Source organism: Apteryx rowi, unplaced genomic scaffold (assembly GCF_003343035.1).
Source record: "Apteryx rowi isolate R43461 unplaced genomic scaffold, aptRow1 scaffold_128, whole genome shotgun sequence".
Taxonomy (NCBI): Eukaryota; Metazoa; Chordata; class Aves; order Apterygiformes; family Apterygidae; genus Apteryx; species Apteryx rowi.
In genome coordinates, this window is record NW_020447508.1 from 972,665 (window position 1) to 996,296 (window position 23,632).

Genomic DNA, 23,632 nt, shown 5'->3' on the forward strand with positions numbered 1-23,632 from the left:
CTTATTTGCTGTCTACTCAAAAAGTAACTCCCAGAAGGATAGTGAAATTAAATATTGTGAGAAGACAGTAACCTTTTTGTTACCCCGGTTACCCCAAGAAACAAAGCTGCACATATTCACTGTATCCATTATAGACTGTGTTAGAGCGGTAATTAATTAGCATGCACATAAAATGTCAAAAGGAAAATGAGAAATTCTCAAAATGCATAAACAAAACATTCTTCTGAAGAAATCATTATGTCTCAGCTCCTCTCAAGCAAGAAGCATGCCTTTTCATTTTCTGTGAGTGAAAAAATTCAGCAGCAACAGAAAAATAAATACAGCTCCTGAAGAATGATTGCCAAATGCACTCAACCACTAACACGATAAACAGGCAGCTCATAGAGGATAGTTAATAAAATCCCCCAAATATACATCTAGAAACTAATTCACGAAACAGAACGTTTCTGCCATGTTACGACGACACAAAGCTGACTGAAATGATAGCGAGCCCTTCTTCGTTTCCAGAAATGCATCGGGGAACTCGGTGATCCCACATTAAGCCAACCAAGGTCAATTAGCATTCCGCTGGCACCAGAGGACACCACAAGGCTCATGCAAGTCAGCGAAAACCAGACAAGCTGTGGGCTGAGACCTGCTGACACTCTTGACACCGAGGCTGGCTCAGCCTCAGCCCATCAGAAGAGATGCCAACAGGTACTCTTTGCCACGTGACTGACAGCTGTCTCCTGCCAGACCAGCATGGCAATCCCCGTCCATCATCCACAATCCCGCTGCTTTCGCTGCTGTGCAAGTTGCACACCTGGACTCAGCTTACAGCTTCAGTCTAAGAGAGGTCAGTCACAAGCAAATGGCCAAGTTTCAAGAAAAAGCAGGTCATCTGCTCTTTCCCCAAAACACACAGCACCATACCATGCTTCTACCACTTTCCATGCTTCTACACTGATATCCTTAGGAAAATAATTGTCACATAATTCAGTTAAAAGTGCCAGCTGAATAGAGACGTATACTATAATTATTTAGGTCATATGAGCAGATAGAGAGGTGAGTGCTAACAAGTCTTATGATTCTACTGAAGAAAAACTACAATTTAAGTTGACTAAGCTGTTTGACATTTGTTACTATTGGAAAAGAAAACCCTTTACTGAAAAGGTGTTTTAACACGTGAGCTGCTGAAGAGAAAGGCAGCTTTCCTGCGAGTCCTAAGAGATACCTTACTGCAGGAGACATTGCACTGGGATTCTGCAGAAGAGCCTTTGTTTTTCTACAGCAGTTAGTATTTTTTTTTATTAGAAGTCAAGGTTTTGGTTTCATTCTTCTTTCAGCATTTATAGGGAGCATGCTTGCAGGGGGACCACATTATGGATAGATCAGATCTCTTACAGGCTTCTATAAAAATATAGCAAGCAAGACTCAGAGATGCTCTGGGAAGCAAACCGCTTCAGAGCTGTGCTGTTCACTGCATTATGTAAAGGATCTTTTCTCTCTGTCAGAGTATTTCGAAATGCGCATGTGGAACATTAAGGCTTCAAGCAGAACATAACAGGGGAACAGCAGAAAGATCCCACCAGAACACTGAAAGGGAAAAGATCTCACTACCCTGGCAATTAGCCTTCCCATATGGTAAGAAAAAGTACATATAATGCAAATGCAAGTGGAAGATATGCTTTCCCAGGTAGTTATGTAATTATAAAAGTTGCCTATGAGAGTGTATATGCAATGTTTGTGTAACTTATGCACAGCCATTTAGGCACATACATACAGCTCTTCATGAGTTCTCGTACATCGTTCTTCTTAAAACATACTCTAGACCATATCCAGAATTGCTATTCCAGAAATGAGTGTATTGCAGAGAAATGTTAATTGAAAGAACTTATAACATTTACATGAGTTCTTCAACACAGAATATTTCAACTGCTACTTAGCTCATCCATATATAGCAAGCAAGTTGTTTCTTAGGGTGGCAACATACTACAGCAGAAGCAATCTGAGACAAAGTGCAAAGCACTGGTCAACCGTGAAATCTCCCATCATACACTGAATTGAACAGCGATGGGATATAAGCTTGATTGTAGGTACAATTCAAACAAGGTTAAACATCTATTTCTACCCAGTGATTTAAATAAAAATGCCCTGTTATTCTCTTCTGAACCACAGTGTAGGGAAACAACCCTACCTTCCTGAAGTGCCTTGCTAATGCTGCAAGAGAGAAAACAAACAAACCCTCTCCCAACTCCATTAGAAACTGGTAGGTCACCCAAAAAAAAAAAAAAAAAAAAAAAAGGTGTTTCAGTGCAGTGTTGCTTAACCTCTGACACTATTCCAGGTCCTCCCTGAAATGCAATTCCTATAAGCACCAAGGGAAGCCTAAGCATCCACAGATCTGCTCTTTAGCAATAGGAGTAAGGACTGTGCAACCCTGCAACTTGCAGCGCCCAGCTCCCTACACATCTGCACTGTGCAATTGGTTGCAAATGCTAACTGAAGGCTTGCCTGGAGTTGAGATATTCTCTGTCCTTGGTGGAGTCCCTAATGTCTAGTAATGTGCCTGCCCACGCTACAGGCTTGCGGGAGAGGAGGGCGAGATGCTCACGACCAGCGCTTTCTCCTCCTTGCTGCAGAGGACCTGCGTGCCAGCAGCTGGGGCAGCACCCAAGGGCAGCGAGGGAGACCCCCGCAGCACCCAGGCACAGCAGGTTGGGATGGAGGAAAAGGAGGAGAGAGAGGAGCTGCCGGGGAGTACRGGCGCGCTGGCTGCAGCACGGGCTGGGGGGAGGAGGGTGGGTTGGGCAGAGACGTTGCCGGCACTGCTGGCTCCACCAGAGCTCAGAGCACTTTGACTGAGAAGAGGCAGCGTATTGCAACGGAAGCTGAGACATGCGAGGACTTGGGGATGCATATGTGTATACGGGACATGAGGGAAGACACACTACCACAGCAAAGTGAAAGGAGATGACAGTATTAAAAAGCCTGAGAAACTTTAACGGAATAAAACATACGCAGGCAATGGACAAAAAAGCAGTCTCAAAGAGCGTGGCCAGCGTTATCGGCCCAGCTCTGTCCTTTAAATCACTTCCACCACATTCAATCGCTCTGACAGATGCAACCCGAAGACCTAGCTGGATTATCTAAAACCAACAGAGTACTTGGTGAAGGCCATACGCACACAAGAACAAACAAGACAATGTGACATTATTTCTACTGAAGCACACTTCTTATCTCCTCTCTGAAGGAAATCAAAGACTTCCTAAGAGCACGTAAAGAAAATCAGCTGAAACTGCATATCCTCAGTTCCTTGTGAAAAATAGGAAACGAAGACGTTCTTTTATCTTTTTCCCCTAAAGACTTGTACGGAAAAAAATTATAGGGCAGGTTGGGTGAAAAAGCAAGATCCTGTGTGAGGCATATTTAATCTACTTAGTTTACTCTTTTTAACAAATACATTATTGATTCTTGGCTTGTGTATGTTATTCAGACTGTGGATTTTTCTTCCATTCTTGCCTCGGGCAGTGATAAACCGTACTAAAGGGTCACACAGACCAGCAGCTATTGTATTCAGCAGATCTACAACAGATGAAAAACTGAAATATCTCCAGATAATCTGGAGTTCAAAAATGCCAGTATATTTTGGAGACATAGTGAGAGGGGTTCATTTTAGATTTGATACTTAATGGCTACTATTCTTCACCATACATTAGGGCTCTTCATACTACTTCAATTCACACAACRTGAATGCTGCTAAAACAAGTGCTTGTGTAGGCTGCCTGACTTGACACATCACTGCACTATCTCAACATTTTCTGCATTAAATTTTTACGAGGAAGCATTTTTTCTCCTTACCAAGATGCTGTATCATTTCTGTAGAAATCATTTGCTTGGCAAGAGAAGAGCTCCATCTTAAAATACATATTCTTTTTGTCCAGCAGGGTTACAAGCGCACCTTATTTGCTTTTATGCTACTATATATGTATCAGCAATCAACCAATGTATTCTGGGTATTTTATTTCATTTCAGCTGTATTGCAGCAACTCTGTGAAGTGGAAGAAAAGTATATGGAAACGGCCAGCAACTATTCTACACTTACTCCAAATGTTGCACTGAAGACTTTTTTTTCTCATACACTTTTTTTTTTCTCATACACTAAAGAGTTATGGAATTTAGGACTAACAGGTAAAATACCAAACTGTCTTATCTTTTGGAAAATCCTGACTGATTCTCCTCCCATCTTGTTTCTGTTTTTAAGGTCTCTTTCTCTCATAGACAAATTTAGATTATATACCCCTTTGTTAACACCTCCTTATTGCAACACTTCTCTTGACTGAGAAGTCAAGCCCTAGCATCAGTTGCCTTTTAAACCAAGTGACAGTAGTTGATCAATAAAATATCCCCGATTTCATCAGGTTCTTCATCCTTTTAAAAGATCACAGCATTAATTGTCAAACAAGTTTTTTTTTTTTAATATGATTTCTGCTAATATTCCTAATTTGCATTTCACTCACAATTAGGCATTTTCTGAGTCTTGCACACTTCAATCAAAAAGGAAATTAAATAACTAGTTAATGGCACTTCCAATCCCACAAATTCAAATCCAATTTAGTCTTGATATGAACTTTAGGTCTTATTAACACTTGTCTTAAACAGCATTTTCAGCATGTACTCTGAAGCACTGTCAGTGTGATTTTTTTTGTTTTTGGATCATTATACAAGCAAATGTGTTTTGCTTTAGGTATTGGAAAATTCCTAATGTTTAGAAAGGTTTAACATATCTCAAAATTTCTGGTTAGTCCGATGTTGGCATATCTGGCTTTTTAGCAAAATTATTTCATTTTGTGAGAGGCCACTCTTCAGAAAATAGGAATAGTTCTCTATGCTATTTTGAACAATATTCAAACCAGTACAGGAGAAGGACAAATGCCAATGCAAATTACAGTGAGTTTAGTCAGAAACGATGCCCACATCTGAAAAGAAGGAGCCTACACTATGTTGGTTAGATCAAGCTGTGAAGGATATGGACGACTAAGAAATGTCCTTTGTCCAACAACTCAGCACAAATAAGCAGCTCATCTGGACAATTTAAATGTAAATTTCTTACCATGTGTCAAACAAGTGGGCTTAAAAGACCTGCACTTAAAAACCAGGCATTTCCAACCAGAGTCTTTAAGTGAAAATTGACCTCCAACCTCAATTTCCTTGTAAATGTGGCCATGTGGCAGCAAAAATATGGTGGTTTATTCCAGGATTTTATTAAATCTATCTTGTGTATACGCTCAGCACGAGATGACCCTCACTAGGCCTCAGGAAAACTCTCGTTTCCAGTCAGATATCCACACTTTACACCACAGTTGTACACACCTAATCCTCTCAGAAAAATGAAATCCCAGGTGGATCACTGAGAGGCATACGGAAAAGCATTATAAACTTACTGGATGGAGAAATACCATTGATTATTAAGCAATGAAACAAACTAGGAAAAAAAAGAGAGAGATCTTTAAGCAGGGGAAGCATAAAAAGAAGGTGGGTCAGTTCAAAAGAGCTTTTTACATAACCAAAAGAGAAGGTAAGCATGAGAAGCAAACTTACTAACTGGCTTTAACTAACATAACTCCCATTAATTTTATCAGGTCAAAGGGTGCTCTCCTTCTATGCAATTACATTCAAGATAGCTTGTATCAATGCAATACTTGTGCATCTCCAGATTGTGAAGAATACCGTGGTAATGTTGAGTCGGGCCTGGATTATTTCAGTGGTGAAAAGTATCTCTATCTAAATCTCCTATCCATGTCATCACCTTTCCCAGCACAGTCTTCCCCAAATCCCTAAGGAGGATGCATCGCCAGAGAGGGGTCCTTGGCTAGGGAGTAAAACCGGGCCTAACAAATTTTAGCCTTTCACTTCATGCTCCCCAATGTCACCAGTGATCAGTGATTCCACAGGAATGCCTGCTCACGGATGCTGTGCCCAGCGCAGCAGGCACGGTGGAGACACGTCTACTACTACGTCAGGTGGCAATGGGGGTGCTTTTATTGGATGAAAGCATCTCTTTCCATTCTACAACTTTGGCAGGTTAATTGACACCTCCAGGGCAGAACCCTTGTGGTTCCTCCCCTTAGGTCCTATGCCCTTCCTCCAGTGAATAATTTTTGTACTGGAAGTTGGTCTAGATCAGAACCAGTCAGAGAGATTTTGACTTGGTGGAAACTCAGTATAAAAATAAAATTGCAAAGAGGAAAGAAAATTACCAAGGACTATATGTGACAGTATGTGGAGAGGTCGGGGGATTCAGGCAGATAACCAGATAATAAAGATAACCAGAGAAACAGAGCTTTTACACTATTCCATGCAGGAGTTAACCTTGGAGGTAGAGAAGAGCTACTAGCAGCTCTACATCTTAAAATTAAAGAACTGAAAGGAAGAAAGTAGAGCCTAGGCATTTCACAAACTCTCCTGACTACAGTGATAATGAACAAGATGGCAAAGAATGTATCTAAATGAAAACAAAACTTCATAATATTTCCTGATCTATGATTAAGTTTTTGCTCTCTACTGTAGATTTCTCTGCCATAAAATATTCTTGGTATTGTATTTTTCTCCTACCAGAACACACAATTTGAAAGACTGCAAACTTAAGTCATAATAAAATGCAGACAGAAATTATAAGAAAGGCAGAGAATGGAAAATGAAGGCATGAAGGGGCAAATAATGGAGACCAGCATAAGAATTTGCTCAAAACCACAAAAAAGTACCTTGGGGGGAAAGCAAATCAGGTTAGATTTACAAAACTAATGGAAAGTCATTCTACAAGAAACAACGTTGATTTTTATATGTCAATTACTAAACAGAGGACATCCACAAGGCAAGAAAACTTACAGTACTAATGAGTCAAAACCAATGGGATCAATATATATGTGTATTTGGATTTTACATATTTATATATAAGCTTGGTAAAATAATCTTATGCAGCTAGATACATACGCAAATAAAAGCTAGTGAGCTTACAGTGACTACCTGGAGACAAGAAAAGAATAACAGGTTAAAAGTTTGGTTTATGCAACTGAAACTTTGAACATCACTACTCAAAATTATTTTAGAAAGCTAACAAAAGTACAGTCTCTATCTAAAATGGTTAAACTTAAATCAAAATAAGATATACTAACACCCTAATAGATAGAGCCATACAACACCATATCCAACTTTCTGCATTTAAATTAAAAGTATTATAGGAATAGAGAAAAACAGGGTGGACATCTGAAAGAAAGAAAGATCTCCAGAAGTCAGAAGGGTCAAAGAAGCTGGATTTGTATTCCTTAGAAAATAAGGATTACAACTGGGCCTCACTAAGATACAGAAGAGTTGGAGTGAACGGAAAGAATAATTGCTACAAGGTAATCTGAGTTCATGGAAACACCAAAAGAAGGGAACATRAACTTAAATTAAGAAAGCCCCCCAACAATAGGAATTTGGAAGAATTTCTTTACATAGATTGAAAGAGCAGGAAGAAAACAAAAAATAAGAATAGCAGTCCTACCAGCTTATGTAAACTGTTTCAAAATTGGTTAGAAAACTATTTGAAGAAAGAGCAACTGTGACATAATAGTCCTAACTCAAAGTAGGAAATGATGCATGTGTGAGTTTCTGGGACGTTTCTTGTGCTGAAATGTTAATAATGCTCTTGCTTCCTATCAGTCCCCCTTAGACTCCACATAAGCCTTTTTTGTGTTCTGTATATGTAAAACATGGGAAAAAACCTCCTGATACACACCAAAAATAATAGACAGTTCCGAAGAATGGAGGTACTTTTGAAAAATCAGTGAGCACATGAAAAAAATACTCTAATTTTAACAAAGCAAGCTTGAAGAGTGGAAAGAAATCATCTTCCAAATCCAGTTGTAACAAGGGAAGATGTTACTGCCTCAAGCAGCTTATCTCTGTCTCCGAGGAGTCCCTCCTCGCTCAGATCTGCTGGCCAAGGTGCCTCTATGAACGTCCCTTGCTTTGGTCCAAATCAAGAGAGACGGTTAGCTTCAACAGCTTCAGTCCAGGTTTTTTTTTCCAACCATACTCCTTGGGATTGAACTGGATTAGTGAGCGTTGCTATTGYGTGTGGGGCACATGGACTGCCAGACCTGGGGATGGCATGACTTCCCGGCAGTGGGAAGGTGCTGGGAGCTGGTGGAGCTAAGGCAGGGACACGGGTGTCTCAGGGCGCACACACACCTGGGTGCAGGTGAAACTGAAATAGCCAGAAAGTGTCTAGATGTGATTCCAGGTAAGTTCTGATACTGCTGTTCCCTCCAGGAATTACCTGCTTCGACGTTGCTCAGTGCTCATAAGAACGAGGCCTTTGCAGCTTAAGGTGCATGAAACGCTGCAACATTTAACCTACAGATTACCTGGGTGCTTTTTGGCACAGTATCCTTTTTTTTTTTTCAGCACAGTATCTTCTAAAATAAACCTGTGAGTCCAATAAGTATTAATGTGATGATCCTGTTTTATAGTAGTGATTCTGGAAATTATAGACAGATAATTCAGGATCACATTAAGCACATGATTACCTCCTAGTGTTTAGTAAACTGATACTTAGATTTATTCTGAAGGAACAGGAAGAGAGTTTCATCATCAGTTTTGGCATTTTGGGGGAAGAGAAGAGCATTATAATTTAGAGATTCACAGATATTAATGTATTTAGTAGGCTGTGCCAAAAACAAGCAATAAATACTGAGGAGTAATCTAAAAAGCAGGGATCATACATTAAAAGTCACAAAATTAAGACTGCACATGAAATTCAGGCAGATCCATACTGCTTAATAAGTAGAAACCAATGAAATATGTTGACAGTAAGAGTCATAAAAACAAATAATAAAAAATAAGTAGATGAGGAAAAAGAATTGTGGAGGAAAGAGAAAATTTAGGACATCAAGAATGATAAAACATGGAATGAAGGGTGAAATATGTTCAAAGCGCAAATGTCAAGGTGACTTCTTCCTAACCAGAAGCCTTAAGTAGCATGGTATTTTAATAATTGGTGAAAATTAGTCTATTGAAGAAACATAATTTCTTTATACAGAATAACTGTTTCTTTTTAGTTAGATAATTTCTTGAAATCATAGGTAATTCATACATAATGTATGTATATGAACTGTTATGCTTTTATTGACATAACTGCTGATGAAGAAACATTTCTATCTATTTCTTCTCAAAAAGTGTTTAACTGGGTTAAGATCAGCATAAATGCCATGTAATCAACATGGGAAACTTACAGGAAGGTCAACCACCAGGAGAAGAAATATCAAAAGACAAGAGATAAGCTAAGAAAGACTTAGAAAATTAATTCTTTACCATTAAATGCTTGAAATTCCAAAACTAAAACATCACTGCCCTTAATGAGACACTTTGAACAGGCTGTGATTATTAAAGAAATTCAATAGTAGAGCAGTTGCATGCTTTCACGTCACTCGTGCGCAGTTTTGGAAAACATCCATTGAAAATGTACATGGTAAGTTGATAAAACCTTACATATGTACACAAATTAAACAGCTAGAGATTCCCGTATATTCAATCCATCTGTCATTGTACATTCTGCATTTCTTGGTTGCCAAGGATGATAAATTCAATTGCTGCTTCTGATTACCTATATTCAATAAAAGAGTGACAACTCATTAATCAGGCCGTACAATAGCTAGATGGGTATAAGGTTGCACAACCCGCAGTCTTCATTAGGAATGACACAGAGTCATCRCCAATACGCGCTCTCGTTACCTGCACCATGGCGGACAGCTAGGATTAGAAGGGAGCTCTGAATCTAACAGCCTCCTCCAAGATGAGGCTACTAGATGTCAGTAAAATATTGCTGCTCTGAAAACTAGTATATTATAACATATGAAGTCCACAGCAAAATAAAACAAGATACATAGAGCACTGGTCAGCTATTGGTAAGCATTTAAGTAGCATTATTCCCCCCCTCATTGTAGTTAGTACTGTGGAAAATGCAGCAACTTTTTTCTTGCTTGCTTTGGGAACCAGGCTGTATTTTTTCAGAATAGACAAAAACCACCTTTTAATTAGGCAATGCCTGTTTAGGAACTGAATTGTTCTTTTCTCTCCTTCCTAAAGACAGAAAAGTAACAGAAGACTATAATCAACTAGCAAATATAACTCAAAATGTTGTTGGCCTTACAGCAGTAATGTTGCTAATGGTATTCAGTTAAAGAGCATTCTGGACTTGTAATGGTCTCCTATATTATGTTTACTAGCTATGACAAAAAGAATGGTTAAAAACCTATCAGTGGCATAATGATAGCACCTATTATGGACACAAGCGTAACTACCTTACAGTAATTAAAGGCATAAGAAAATGATTAATGTTCTGAAGCCATAAAACTGCATCAGTTGAAAAGCTATTATGTTTGCACTGTCTACAGCTCACAGCCTACATGGGGCAATTTGCACAGCTATGCATTCTGCATAAAACTGATGCTCATTTCTTCCAGCTCTGGGTAATGAACTGGTACATAAAGCTTCAGCTACACACTAGACACTGGTCAGTGCTGAAACAGTTGATTAACTCTCATCCTAAAGATGGAACTGCCTTTTTTTAGATTATGTTCTAGATCTTCCTTTCCCGTATTTTTCTCACCTAAATGCCCAACTGTTCATGCTGTCATCTTCTTCATTTTAGAAATAGTCTTTTGATCACAAAAACAGAGAAATGGGAAAATGGATATAGAAAACACAGTACCAGCTGTCAGCTGGAACATTGCTAACATTTATACTGGTCCTTATTTAGCTCAGGAATCACTGAACCAGGCCCTCCCATGCAGGACCAACATAATGTTATTCATACTGAACAGGAGCTTCCTCAACAAGTGATCACCTAAGACCAGTAAGTGCTACTCAATTTGACTAAGCAAACCAGACTTTGGCTTTTAACAGAAGAGCGGTCACAATCTGTGATGAGAGATGGTATTTTCCATATGGGATATTACCAGCTCTTTGAAAGTGAAGCTTTAATGTTCTTATTCCAGAGAAGAATGAAAATAGAAGGGGACAGAAAGTCTTCCAGCGTCACAGCATTACATACAGTAAATTATTACCCTATAAATAGTGTTATACATTATTCCTGTTAAGGGGTTCTTTCAAACATCAGAGAGAGAGAAAGGAAAAAAAAAATCAGTGATTTGCTGCATTGTCCAAAAGTAAATTGGAAAATGATAAATATAGTTTATCATGTAGTAATATATGACTGCAAGCACTCCAGTCTTTTGTATACAAGTAAAATAGTGAAGGGAATAAAAAGGAGATGCATACAGATGGTTTACAAATCAGACTTTAAAATGATGCCTTCTCCAAGGGGTTAGATACTCGCTCTTTCAAGAACAAGACAGTAAAGTCTTCTGTGCCAAAACTGAGCCTTGTAAGAAAGGTATGACACAAGGGGCCAAATTTCTGCCAGTTACATCTCTGCTGGAGTCAGCAAAGTTACAGTCAAAGTGAACAGAGTCACTTAATATAAGCTAAATCTATTTCTCTAAATGCAGTGGAACTTCTCACAGCTAGTGCAAATCAGCTGCCATGAAGTATACTGACACACTCCATTGCGAATTTAGTCCTGTTTCCATTTTAGTTACCTGATGAAAACCTAAAATCATAACCGTAGGGAAGAAGAACACCATTATTGAGAGCAGAGCTGTTACAACAGGGCCTCCTATTTCAAATGTAACTCTGGGAGTCATGCACACGCTGCACCGTCCCAAGAAGAATGTGGAAAGCAAGCTAACTAAAACAAGTTTTTTTCATAGCTGACAGAATAAATTCAGATYGTTTAGGTTGCCGGTTTTTCCCTTCCATCCGGAACCACCTATGCCCTATTCCCTGGGCGAACTTCACAAACGAGTTCCCTTCGCTCGGACCTGTTAGCAGCAGCCACTGAGGTGACAGGGTTTGTGTGCAGGAGCCAGAACAYGTCCGCCCAAACCAAGGAGCCGTTCGGTCCCTACAGGATCGGACCCAAAATCGCCCGCTGCGGCCGCCATCGCGCCGGCCAAGCCCTCGCGCRGGGCGAAGCCGCTGCTTGCGGGCGCCGCCGCCAGGCACACCGCCGAGTCCCCGCGGTCAGGCTGACAGGGCGAGCTGAAGGATTAGTCTGTCACGCCAGCGCGCGGCCTCATTTTTCTTCTGTGCTGCGTAGGTCGCCCCTCCGCGCAGCCCGTGTTTGAGCGTGATTAATTCGTCCAGGCTGGCTGCAGCATGGAAATGAAGAAATGGATTGCCAATTACAGTTAGTCCTCCCGCACAACACCCCGCGACGCAGGGCTGTTCGGCAGTCCTCACAGCTCAGAAATAAACTGAATTCGGCTCCGTTGAGCAGAAACCTGACCCAAAGGGTATTTTAAAGAAGCAGAAGGTGACTTTTCCCATCCCCCTCTGTAAGCAGCTCTTCGGTAGGTGGTTGACTACTACCCCGGGTGCCTGGCAGGGATACAAAAAGGCTATCCACATTTATTTGYGTGGTCACCTTGCCAAGATGTACCGAACTTCTGACGTAACGCACTTCAGCAAGGTGCACAGATTCGTTTCTGGACATCTCACCCCCAGTAAGTCTGAAGGGGAATTTAATGTGAATACCAGTACTGCTAAGTAGACAAAACCAGCAACAATTCTATCCTGTACAGATGCTGTTAAAAGCATTCAAACTTTTTAGGTAAAAAAAGGTGAATTTTGACTGTGTTTCCTTTGCTTTACTGTGTTTCCTCTGCAGTAAACCCCATACATTTTTGCAACCTATTTAATCTTTCAGCGATACAGACAAATATATTAAATCCAATAATAGGATCCTGATAGATAACTAGACAGAAATAATTCCAGAACTACCTGAGTTTTTATTAGTAATAACTAATCATATTTGCATCATATATAGCAGTGAGTTTGGCTTTAGTTATTGGTATTTGAGAAATAATGCCTCAGTCCTGAAAACTCATGCATGCAATTGATTTTATGCACTGTCACAACTTTTAGTAAATTACTCCAGTTGCATAAAGTAAAGCATGTATACAAGTCTCACTTTCTACTATCTCAGAAAATCAGTTAAAATATTGCTATTGAAATTTACATTTCAAGGTTGTCTCCAGAATGGTATCTCCAGAATACAGTGCTTAAATGTTATCCCATTAATTCCTTCTTGTGTTACCATCAAATAATTTTGTCTGCTGTTACTTTACAAAGTTTCAGGTAGGTCACCTAGGAAATACTCTTCATGACCTTTATCTTATAAAGTCTGAGCTAAAAAGGTGGATGCTGTTAATCATAGGCCATAAAATAAATGAATATTCTAAAATTCTCTAGTGTGTCTAAACCACATTAGGCATTAGGAAAGGAAAACTAATAGACAGGAGAGTAGCAGGAATAAAAAAAGGAATTAAATGAACTTCTAAATTACCGGGATTTGATATTTCTATTCAATGACTTAGGCTGATGTATACTGCCCTTTGCATTTCAAAGAATAATTTAAAATGAAGCAGAATTGGTTTTCTGTATCCCCTCCTCTTTCCCTTACAAAAATTCAGCCCACTGTAATAGATGCTCCATTCCATTGCTGTAATTCACTGTATTTTACACTATCGTCTCTTGGGAATCTCATCTTCAGGCAGAAGAAAGGTGAATGAGTTTCCAACAGCCAACTGCACACAATGAATTTAAACAAGTCCTTACGACAAAAAGTTCTCTTCCAGGCCTAAGGCAGCCTTTCATTAATGCAACCACCTTCAAAAAACTGCAGGCTGCAGAACTACAGAACCCTTATAAACAGAACCCTCTGCTTAGAAACAGGATTAGTCATTCATTACACTGAATTGCCTGACTTTTCTATTCTTCTTCTGCCTCGGCTGCAGTTGCCCTTTCCAATGATATATGGTAGCACTCCTATCTAACACAGAGGCAGTAAAAGGACAATACAGGGAATGACCCTTGGAGGCAAAGACACCTTCGAATTCACTTTCGGGTACTTTGATTAAATACAGAATAGCAGGTCTGCTTTGCCAATCTTTTGTTTTGTTTCAGGGAATGAGAAGGTATCTGCCATAGTAGCAATGCATTTGATCTTTCACAAGCCACCTAAAAGCTCCAGTATTCTCACGCATACTTCTGGCGTACATAGGTATTGCACAAATTGTACAGTAAGAGACAATGCCTGCCATGAAGAATGTAAAATAGGGCAAAAAAGGGGCAACTCCACAATATTCTGTGATTAGTTTGGACCAGAGTACCCCTGTGCACCAGAAATAACCAAAGAATGAGAAAGAGGAGCTCTTTTCCCAAGACATGTTTAATACCTAACTTAGTTACAGAAGTTCAAAAGGATATAGTTAATACCTTTGAGGCAAAGCTAATTAATATACATCACACCACAATTATTATTCCTAGTCAATTTTAGTGTCTTGGGACTTTTTAAAACTAATAAAGGAAACACAAGCATGGACTAGTATGACTATGCTATTCTCACAGAAGTTTTAAGGCATGAGTGGAATTCAGTACTAACTGAATATGCCCAACAGTTTGCAGTTGTAAATGTGAGACAGAACAATTATTCTGTATTAAAATGACTGTGGGTGATGATCTAGGACTAGAAAACTTACCCATAGGCACTTTTAAATCTTCTTCTGGTTGCTGAGGTATACAGAACTTGTGATGTATAACTAAGATTACATACAATACCAGTTATGCCACAGTGGCATGAGTAAATGAATTCACCACTACCATGGCACACATCAGCTCTGGTGCAAGCTTTTTAGCCAAGTAGTAGTTTTACAGCTGCCAAGATGATACCTATTCTTCAGCTGGGTTAATTTTATATAAAGTTCCTCCTTTCAAGAAAGCTCAATCGCATCATGAAATTTGACTGGAAGCATTAAACTAGCCATCTTTCTTTTCACAATGTTTTAAAACTCAAAGGTAATAAATACTTCATACACAACACTTTCTGTAATGAAAATGAGGAAGGCGTGAAAAAGATGTTCTTATAATTACTAAGTTATCACATGACATTTTTTCAGGAATATGGTTAAAAGACACTCCACAACAACATGATGCTATCCTTTTACAAAAAATACTACTTTGCGACAGCACCTGATGAGACCTCACCAAGGATCTGAAATAGTGGGGTGATTTTGTGATATGAATCTCATTTGTCACTGAAGAAAATATACCAGAAACTCAGAATCACAGAAAAACTCAGGTTGGAAGGGACCTCTGAAGTCACCCAATCCAACCTTCTGGTCAAGGCAGGAGCAATTTCAAACCTGGACCAGGGTGCTCATGGCCTTAGAGAATCCTAAAGAACTCTTTGTTTTTGCTTCTGAATGCTGACTTCTCAACATGAAAAATGTATGTAGAGATGTTGTCATGAATAGCAATATACACACTTAACCTGTTGACTTAATTATCTGAATAGCTATCCAAATGATAGCCTCTCATCTCTTCTAGTCAATAATTTCTAAGTTGTGCTAAGCCAGTTCATTCCCTTTTATAAATGTAAAGCTAAATAAAGTGAAATAGCATAATTTTGAACAGGGGCATCCTTTCACAGCACCTGGCTTCCTCCATGATGCCATAGCATGCATCTTGCTCACTTAAGTCAATGCAGATGGTGAGATTTAGTGACAGACTGGGCTCAAAGTTCAGTTTTAGAGACATGTTCATTTTGGGGTGGGAGGGGGAGAGTCAAGATTACATCAGAGAAAGCTTTTTCATAATGATAATTGGGCCTTTTACCAGAAAATATTTTATACTGCATGCATCATGTTAATTTAAGGTCTTGAGGACAAGGTCCATGTATCTTGATTTTCTTACTTAAATTTTTAACAAATTAGATTCAGTCCTGATTATAAAGCTGTAGGACAAACATATAGGACTACCATGATGACATCAGCAAGGAAAGTTTAAAAGAGGCAAGTAAGTGATATAACTGATACACAACTCACACACAGTTTTAACTTTCATCCTGGTAATAGAGATTCAGGCCACTAAGGAATGGGAAAGCCACAAACACCGAAACAAACMTTACATCTGATATCAGCAATATGTTTTCAGGATACCAGAAATCTTTTCCAGCTATTTTATATTTTGCAGAATAGTTTGCCTGCAAAAAAATAAAAAAGTGAATGGAAGAAAGGAGAAAAGTGCCCAAAGGGTAATATGTTTTTGATGCCTTTGGAGATGTTACTGGTTTTACAGACTTCACAAAGCCGTAATCTCTTTGGGCTTCTACTGTTTTTAAAGGAAAGAAGCAACTACGTAGGCCCTCTCTCTCTTTCTCTTCCTAAAGAGAAAAGGGAAGAGAAAAAGTGAGACCAGGAAGGAGATGAGGAGAGAGTATTCAATGTTTACAAATCTAAGCTTTAGAAGGAGTATTTTGAAAGACGGTCACTAAATGCTGTTTTAACCAAGGTTCAGATTTCTCATCTAATATTCAGCAGAAATGCTGTAAGTTGGACAGTCAGCAAGAATTTCAGAATAGATAAATTTCATGATAGTCTAACTATGATATCCATAAAATGCCAGTTTCCATTCAAAAATAGAGCTTATTAAGTCTCTCTTCTGAAATCAAGTTGGAGCTTCTTGCTAAATGTGTCATATGAATGTTAATTTTAGACTGCTGAGAGCTCATCGATTTACACTTTCCAGTAATAACTTTTTAGTATTTAAAATATGGGGAAAGACAAATTAGAATCACGAATACTACACTGTCTGAAATAAGAACACTGTTAAATAATGCATGTAACAAATTTTTATACAAGTAGTAATCAGATTTCTAGGATTACTTGAATATCATAATAGCCATTTCATAGCCGCTACTATTTTTAATTTTAATAATAATCTCAGTTAACTGGTGAACACTCCCAAAGAAGCTACAAAAAATGAGTTACAGTAAATCTTCATTTTTGCTAAAATATTACATTACCCAAATTATGGAGTAAATGACAAAATACAATTAACTTCCCAATGAGCTACAAAAAAATGTCTGTTAAATCCACACAGTAATGTCAAAAATGTCGTTGCAATCAGAGTTGAGGGATGAGGAGCTGTTGATCAGGCCAAAATTCGGCTTAGTAATATCACAGAATCTTCTTAAAAGCAAGTTTCTCTATGTCTGCTACTGGATTTTTCCCCCACCCCTGCTCACAGAGATCTTGTATGACAATATTGTGTCCTCTCACTTTTTTTTTTTTTTTTTTTTTTTTAACTTCCTGGAAGCCTTAGGTCACCATTATCGATGCCACAATATTTAATGCTGATGATCACCTTTAGTGTCAGGCCCTTGCGATGGCTGCAGAGACTCAGAGCACCTGACCTGAGATGAAGACAACCTATCATACTCCTGTGTCTAGCGGCTCTGAAAAATTCACAGCTAACTCCCCTTCTTTGGAAGAAGAGAGTGCAACCCTTATTAGAATTGCTCATTAAAGAAACACATATCCTAGGAATGAAAGGCCAACAGAAAACGAGAACCAACAGATGGAAATAGATTGCCTCAACCTTTAGCCCCGCGTCAGGAATTTATTCTGCCTTTGGAGACATTTGGTTCAGCCGTCTGCCTCAGATGTTCAGAGGGCTTTCACAGTCCCGCAGCAGCACACCGGCCAGGCAATGCCGTGCTATACCCTACCTTGGATCGCCTCCCTGGGAGAAGAGCCAAGGCTCTCACTTGCCGCGGACCGGCAGGACGAGCTGGGCACAGGTGCCAAGAAGAACGTACAGGAGGTCATGACAGCCGCGCGTCCAGCTGGCACCCGACCGAGGGGCCTCTCCGTCCAGGTGAACGCAAAGCCCAAGGAGGGCTCTGCGATGCCTCCCTACGTYGTGCCTTGCGAACATACTACATGCTTCTGCACACTAGATGCGCTGCCTACTTTACTTCGCTCCCTTTTTTTCCTCCTTGCTTCCTGAGCCTGCTTTTCAGACTCTCCTTTAGCAACACATAATAAATTTAACCTTGCAATGTTTTGCCATGACCAGGCAAAAGCTACAAGTAAGCATTAGTGGCCTGATTCTAAAAGAAGTCAGTCTTGCTCCAAAGTAATAAGGGTGCTTAAAACATGCTGAATCTGTGCATTTCCACTGCCTAAATCACCTCAGACACATTCTGCGCTTTCAGAGCTTTTGGTCTTTTTCTTCCCTTTTCCTCTCTGTGTTTTTAAAAGAAATGCAAGTGCATATTTGTAACAAAACCTAAGGACTGCCATCATTTTTTTCTTCAAAAAGATAACTGATAACATTTTAGTGAAAGCCAAGCTAAGATAAAATACACAGCTACGCTGATGTAGAAACAAAAATAAATACCAAATGAAGACTTCTCTTCTTTAAATTTTATCTTTTTTCCCCTCTGTAACACTCTCCTAAGTTTAAAAGAACATCTACCTACTTGCTTATGTTGCCAGAAAACAGCTTACCTTACCAAGATAAGTATCTAGGAACAGAAGCCAAACCCTGTATTACCACAAAATAACAAGAAGGTAGCAAACAGGTGTGCATAGATCGTAACATCTCCAAGTCCTTCCATACGTAGTCCGCCCCATAATCATCTCTCAACAGAGTATGTGACGAAGCATGAAAATTCCTGTCCTCTCACATCCATCTGCAGAGCCTTGCTTTAATTTTGCAGGTTGTAATGTTTGTAGTGCCATATCAGACATCCCTCTTCACTTTTCAGGCTGCAAACATCACAATTTGTGAATAACTCCTTAAAGACATGAAAATGAGGTGCTCTTCCATAAAAACTGTTGTAAGACCATCACTGATTTTTTTTTTCTGGTAGTACCTCAGACATAACAACATGGTAATTATGGGGAAAGTGGATGTGTAAATGGTGATCACTGTAGGTAAAATGAAAATCTGATGCAATACAGCCTAAAATAACAGTTTTTACCCTGTGGCCTACAGATTTGTCTGAAGATTTATTTTTATCACTTTTTTCTTCTTTTCAAGCAGATAGTAAAATTGCTTTGAAAAAGGGCAAAGAGGGAAAAAAAATGTAAGAAACTCCTTAAGAACCTAGCTGGCCTACAGGAAACCTCTGGTAAGGCTGATGTTGCGCTCTCGCTCACGTCTGAGCGTTACTGAACAACGACGTGCTGCTTGCGACTCCAGCAGCCGGCGATTGCTGGCACCGGGGCACAGAGGCAAGCCGCCGGCGCTGCTGCCGAAGCAGCGTGACTCCTGAAACTCAGTGCTGCCGTTACGAAGGAAAGCGCTATTGCAACGGAAGAGAGCAACTCCAGGGATCCACGGAGAGATAAGTCGTCGTACCCTTTGCTTTCTCGGAGCGATTATCAGTTTATAAGCATGTTAGAGATGACACGGATCGTTTAGGGAAAGGTAACGCTTTTCTTTCCAGAGTATCTGTTGCTAGACCTTTTTCTGTTTTACAGACAGTCAGCACCTGGTGCTTTCTACCTCATTTTTTTAAAGATTTAAGCCCTCATTTGAAGTCGTCAGACTTTTAAAACAAAGATCATTCATGAGTGAAATTGTTGCCTGTGCTCTTTAAATAGTTTTTTTTTTTTTTTTTAATTCCTGGCACGGTGCCTTAATGGCAAATGCCTCTGGCCTTGTCGGGACTTTAACTTGTTCAAGCTGGGACATCCCAAACTGCAAGGGTGGAGATGGAGCGTCGGGAGAGTGTTTGGGGAGGAGGAAAGGCAGACTTTCTCCCTGTCAAACCCCCTCTCAGGAGAAGCAAGCTGCCCTTTGCCAAACCTCGCTAAGAGGCTTGCTTTCTTCTTCCCGTTTCCCTTTTATGAGAGAAAAGGAGCGCTCTGCGGCGAGGCAAACCGGAAAGGTTTGCTCTGCAGAGAATTGCGACTATGAGCCTCTCACAACAATAAAAAAGACAAGCAAACCAAGCATTTATTAGAACCTTGAGCAAAATGCAATCCAGATTCCTAAACTGGATCCACTCCCTGGAACCTTGCAAATTTGTCCACTTCCATCTGGAGGTGAAACTCAGTTTTCAGCCAATGGATTTTGAAGAGAGCGCGTGCGTTTGTATGACTCTGGGATGAGAAATYGGGACTGCGTGTTCCTTAAATAACATTTTATTGGCATAGTTCAGAAGTAAGTAACCTGTAAAGTAATACTATCCAGTTTGGCCAGCAGAAATGAAGTTGACCCACTTGCTTGTCTAGACACTGACATTCTCTAAAGGAATGTGCATTTATAGGGGGAAAAAGGCAACTAAAACCAGATGAAAGCATAGCTTTGTGGGGTTTGGGTGTACCTTAAACCTCAAATATATTACGTAATACAGTTTTAGCATTGTAACTGCTGTCAAGCCTTCTTGAAAATATTGACGCCTGGAGTCTGATGCAGCGTCCTGTGTTTAATTGCTACGCTTTCCCACAGTACGTTTCAGAGTCTGGAAAGAAGGCTCTTCTCACTCCCCCCAGCTAAGCTTTTTTTTTTTTTTTTTTTTCCACTGAGGAATAGAAAGCATTTATTAAAATGTAAACAGTAAACTCAATTAGAGATCATATTCCAAAACAAACAACAAAAAATAGCACCAGAAAACCAGAATATTCTCGCAGAAATATACCATAATTCCTTTACAAAGCTGAAAACAACAAATAATTATTGAAACATCCTCTGCCATAACTATTCTATTTTTCAGAAACACCACAGTTTTCCAGTTAAAATCAATGTTATCTTCAAGAAAAGCACCCATTACTTCAGGAAAGGAAGCTGAAGTTTCTAACTAGAGATTCTTTCTAACTTTCTTCTCTTGCTTCATATCATATTCCTCACCTGCTAGGATGATTTCTATCAACCATGCCAATTCTAATAAAATGAACTATTATTATTTATGCATTTGATTTACCCCAGTCCCATATATTTGCATCAGGTCTTGCCTGGTTTTGTACACTAGTAACAGAAACGTGCCCATGTCAAGATTACAAGAATTAGATTTAAGTCAAAGAGTCGAGAACTAGGAGGCCTGTGAAGGTGCAAGCGGTGGATCAAACGAAGGGCTAAGGGGGAGCTTTATCTGAAGCCAGATTCATATTCAGTAACTTCTAGTGCTGTAGAAACAGCATCTGTATGTTCTTCTGGAATAATGAAAGTGCAGTTCTAGCAGAAAAAGATACAGCACTAAAAGTAATTTAGATTCAACCTTCTGAAGCCTATTTCAGATTTGCAATCACCAAAACAATCAGTTTTTAACAAGAAGTTTTTACATTTTCCTTGAAAAACAAGAAACAACCATATGTACCCATGCCAGGTTTTTTGAATCTTCCTCCATCCATAACATCTAATCAGTCAATCCTTAAATTAATTCAGTTAAAAAGATAAAAATTATTATATATTCACATAGCAACAGCTTTGTCATACTACCATGGTACTTGATGACTGCATTTTTTTTTTTTTTTGCTGCTTAGCTGGTTTGTCTAAAACACTTGAATTAGTACAAGTAATCCAACCTAACATCATTTGTATGCACTTAACAAAGCTAAATGAAAGAAAGATCAGCTGACATTATTTTTAAACTAGAAAATATTTTTATCCCCTGGTAAATTTGCACATCCTCTCATAAATGTCTCCATATTTCTTTTCAAATATGGGACTGCTTGCCTTTTTCCTCCTTTAAATATCACGCTTGCTTCCTTCACAACACCAACCAAAAAATAGCTGACTATTAGTTGGGGGTTGCCTTAAAATTGAAACAAAGTAAATGATGCATTTTCACAATACTCCTTTCCCTCCAATTCTTCAGGCCGCATTTTGSATATAAATCATTATGTTAAACACATGGAAGCAAAACTCAAGAGAGCTGAGATAATTTCAGGCTATTCAAGCAGGTTTGCTTGAGGAAAACACACTTTTTTCCCAGTCTCGGGCATCGGGGAACCTTGCTTGCTTGCCTTTTGGACGGAAGGGTTGGTCACAAGGCAGCTCTTAGCTGTCGCGGCCGTAGCTGCGGGGTTACGGGCCGCGGGAGCTGCAGAAGCGCGACCACAGCAGCGGGCCACGGCTCGCCGGCTGCACAGCCGCAGCCCCTTCCCCGCGCAGCAGCATCCTGCACCGCGCAGCCTCTGCTACGCAGCCCAAAGCCAAACCCGCAGGAGAGACACCTGACGCGAAATACCGCTGTTGAAAATAGTAATAAGAGGAAAAACTGAGTAAGCAATAACTTACATCTAAGACCTTACTTACCATAAATTCCTGTTGAAATACAGGGGAATGCCTGTAAAACAAATGAAAGAAAAAAAAAATCAGTGGGATTTCTGTTTTCTGAACTTTTTATCAAAACCAAGGGTATTTTTAAGTGTCTGTTTTTCAACACCATGAGATTACATATTGCAGCCTTCACTGTTACGGCATTCAATTCACAGGCGTTTTTGTGGCTTTATGTGAAACATATTCCATATGGTTTCCTTGCTGCCCTGTTAATAAAGCGGCAGTCTGTCCCTCCCCTCGAGCTATCAGCAACATTCAAACCCAGAATTATTATTAAAACTTCCTTTTGAGTTAAAAATAATGCCACGAGCCAGTAGAGTAGAAAAGAGTCTTATCCCTTGGTATAGTTAGACAACATTTCTTTGGTGGTAAAATATGCTCGCTCAGGTTAATCACTGCCCCCCTCTCCCCTATCTGCTCCTTGCCATGCCCTTGTTCACCACATCGTCTTTTTGGATTCAGGGGCTTTCTCTTTTAACCTCATTTCTTCCCGCGATCCGATTTACTATGTGAGCTGAAACACAGTTGTCTTGGTTGAAGCCAGAGGCCTGCAAACCGGTGCAGGGAGAGGCATGAGAAGGTGGCAGGCAAAACAGAAGGGAACCTTTTTGCATCACTTTTGGCACCAAAGAAAGCGTATTGTGCAACAGAAGACAGCTACTAAGAGGAAAAATATACACTGCTAGCATGAATAGCAATCTACTTTTCTCCTAACTGCATGTTTTGTCTAGAGATTTGCATTTCTGCGAGTCGGACTCAGCTTTCCACTGGAAGACACCAAAGCTGTGCTACCAGCATGGCTTCACAAGAGAGCTTCCCCCGTCTGCAGGTGATACGTGACACCACCTTCGCCTCCCACCTCTGGACGGACAGAAAACACAGCTCAGAGGTACAGGAGCACCTGGGACAAAAGTCTCAAATATCTGCCCTCAGGCTTGCACCAGATCCCCCGGCGATGAGTCACGATACAAAAGAAGGGAATTCTTCTTTGTTTAGTCACACAGGAAAACATTATTCAAAGCTAATGCTTGCTTTACATTTAACCAGGGAATTAATTAGGGAACGGTGATTAAGAAAGGAGAGGTCTAATGGAAAGAATAGGTCCTCCCCTCCCCTCTGAAAATGCTTATGTCAAATAAAGTGGTGTAGAATTATAGTCTCATTCCTTCTCACAACCACTACAACTTACATCCTGAAAAATACTTAGCTTTTTAGTTTGTACCCAATAAATCACAACGAATCAGCTCTTTAAGGAAATGAGGAATGGAGCAGAAAAAATGCATACGGTTACAGAGCTCAGGCTGAGGTGGCAACAGACTCTGTAGCAATAAAAAAAAAAAAAAAAAAAGAGGCAGAAAGGATGGTTTTGTCCAGACTAACAACAGATTTTAAAATTCGCCACTCTGGAAAT

The 23,632-nt window shown here is 39.8% G+C and overlaps 1 protein-coding gene across 1 annotated transcript in view; it reads right to left on the reverse strand.

The window, feature by feature from the left end:
• Positions 1 to 23,632, reverse strand: part of MACROD2 (MACRO domain containing 2) — a 900,884-nt gene that overhangs the window by 265,035 nt on the left and 612,217 nt on the right. Inside the window, exon 6 of the mRNA XM_026055958.1 lies at positions 22,198 to 22,228. Within this exon, the coding sequence (XP_025911743.1) occupies positions 22,198 to 22,228 (31 nt within the window). The remainder of the gene's footprint in view (positions 1 to 22,197; positions 22,229 to 23,632) is intronic.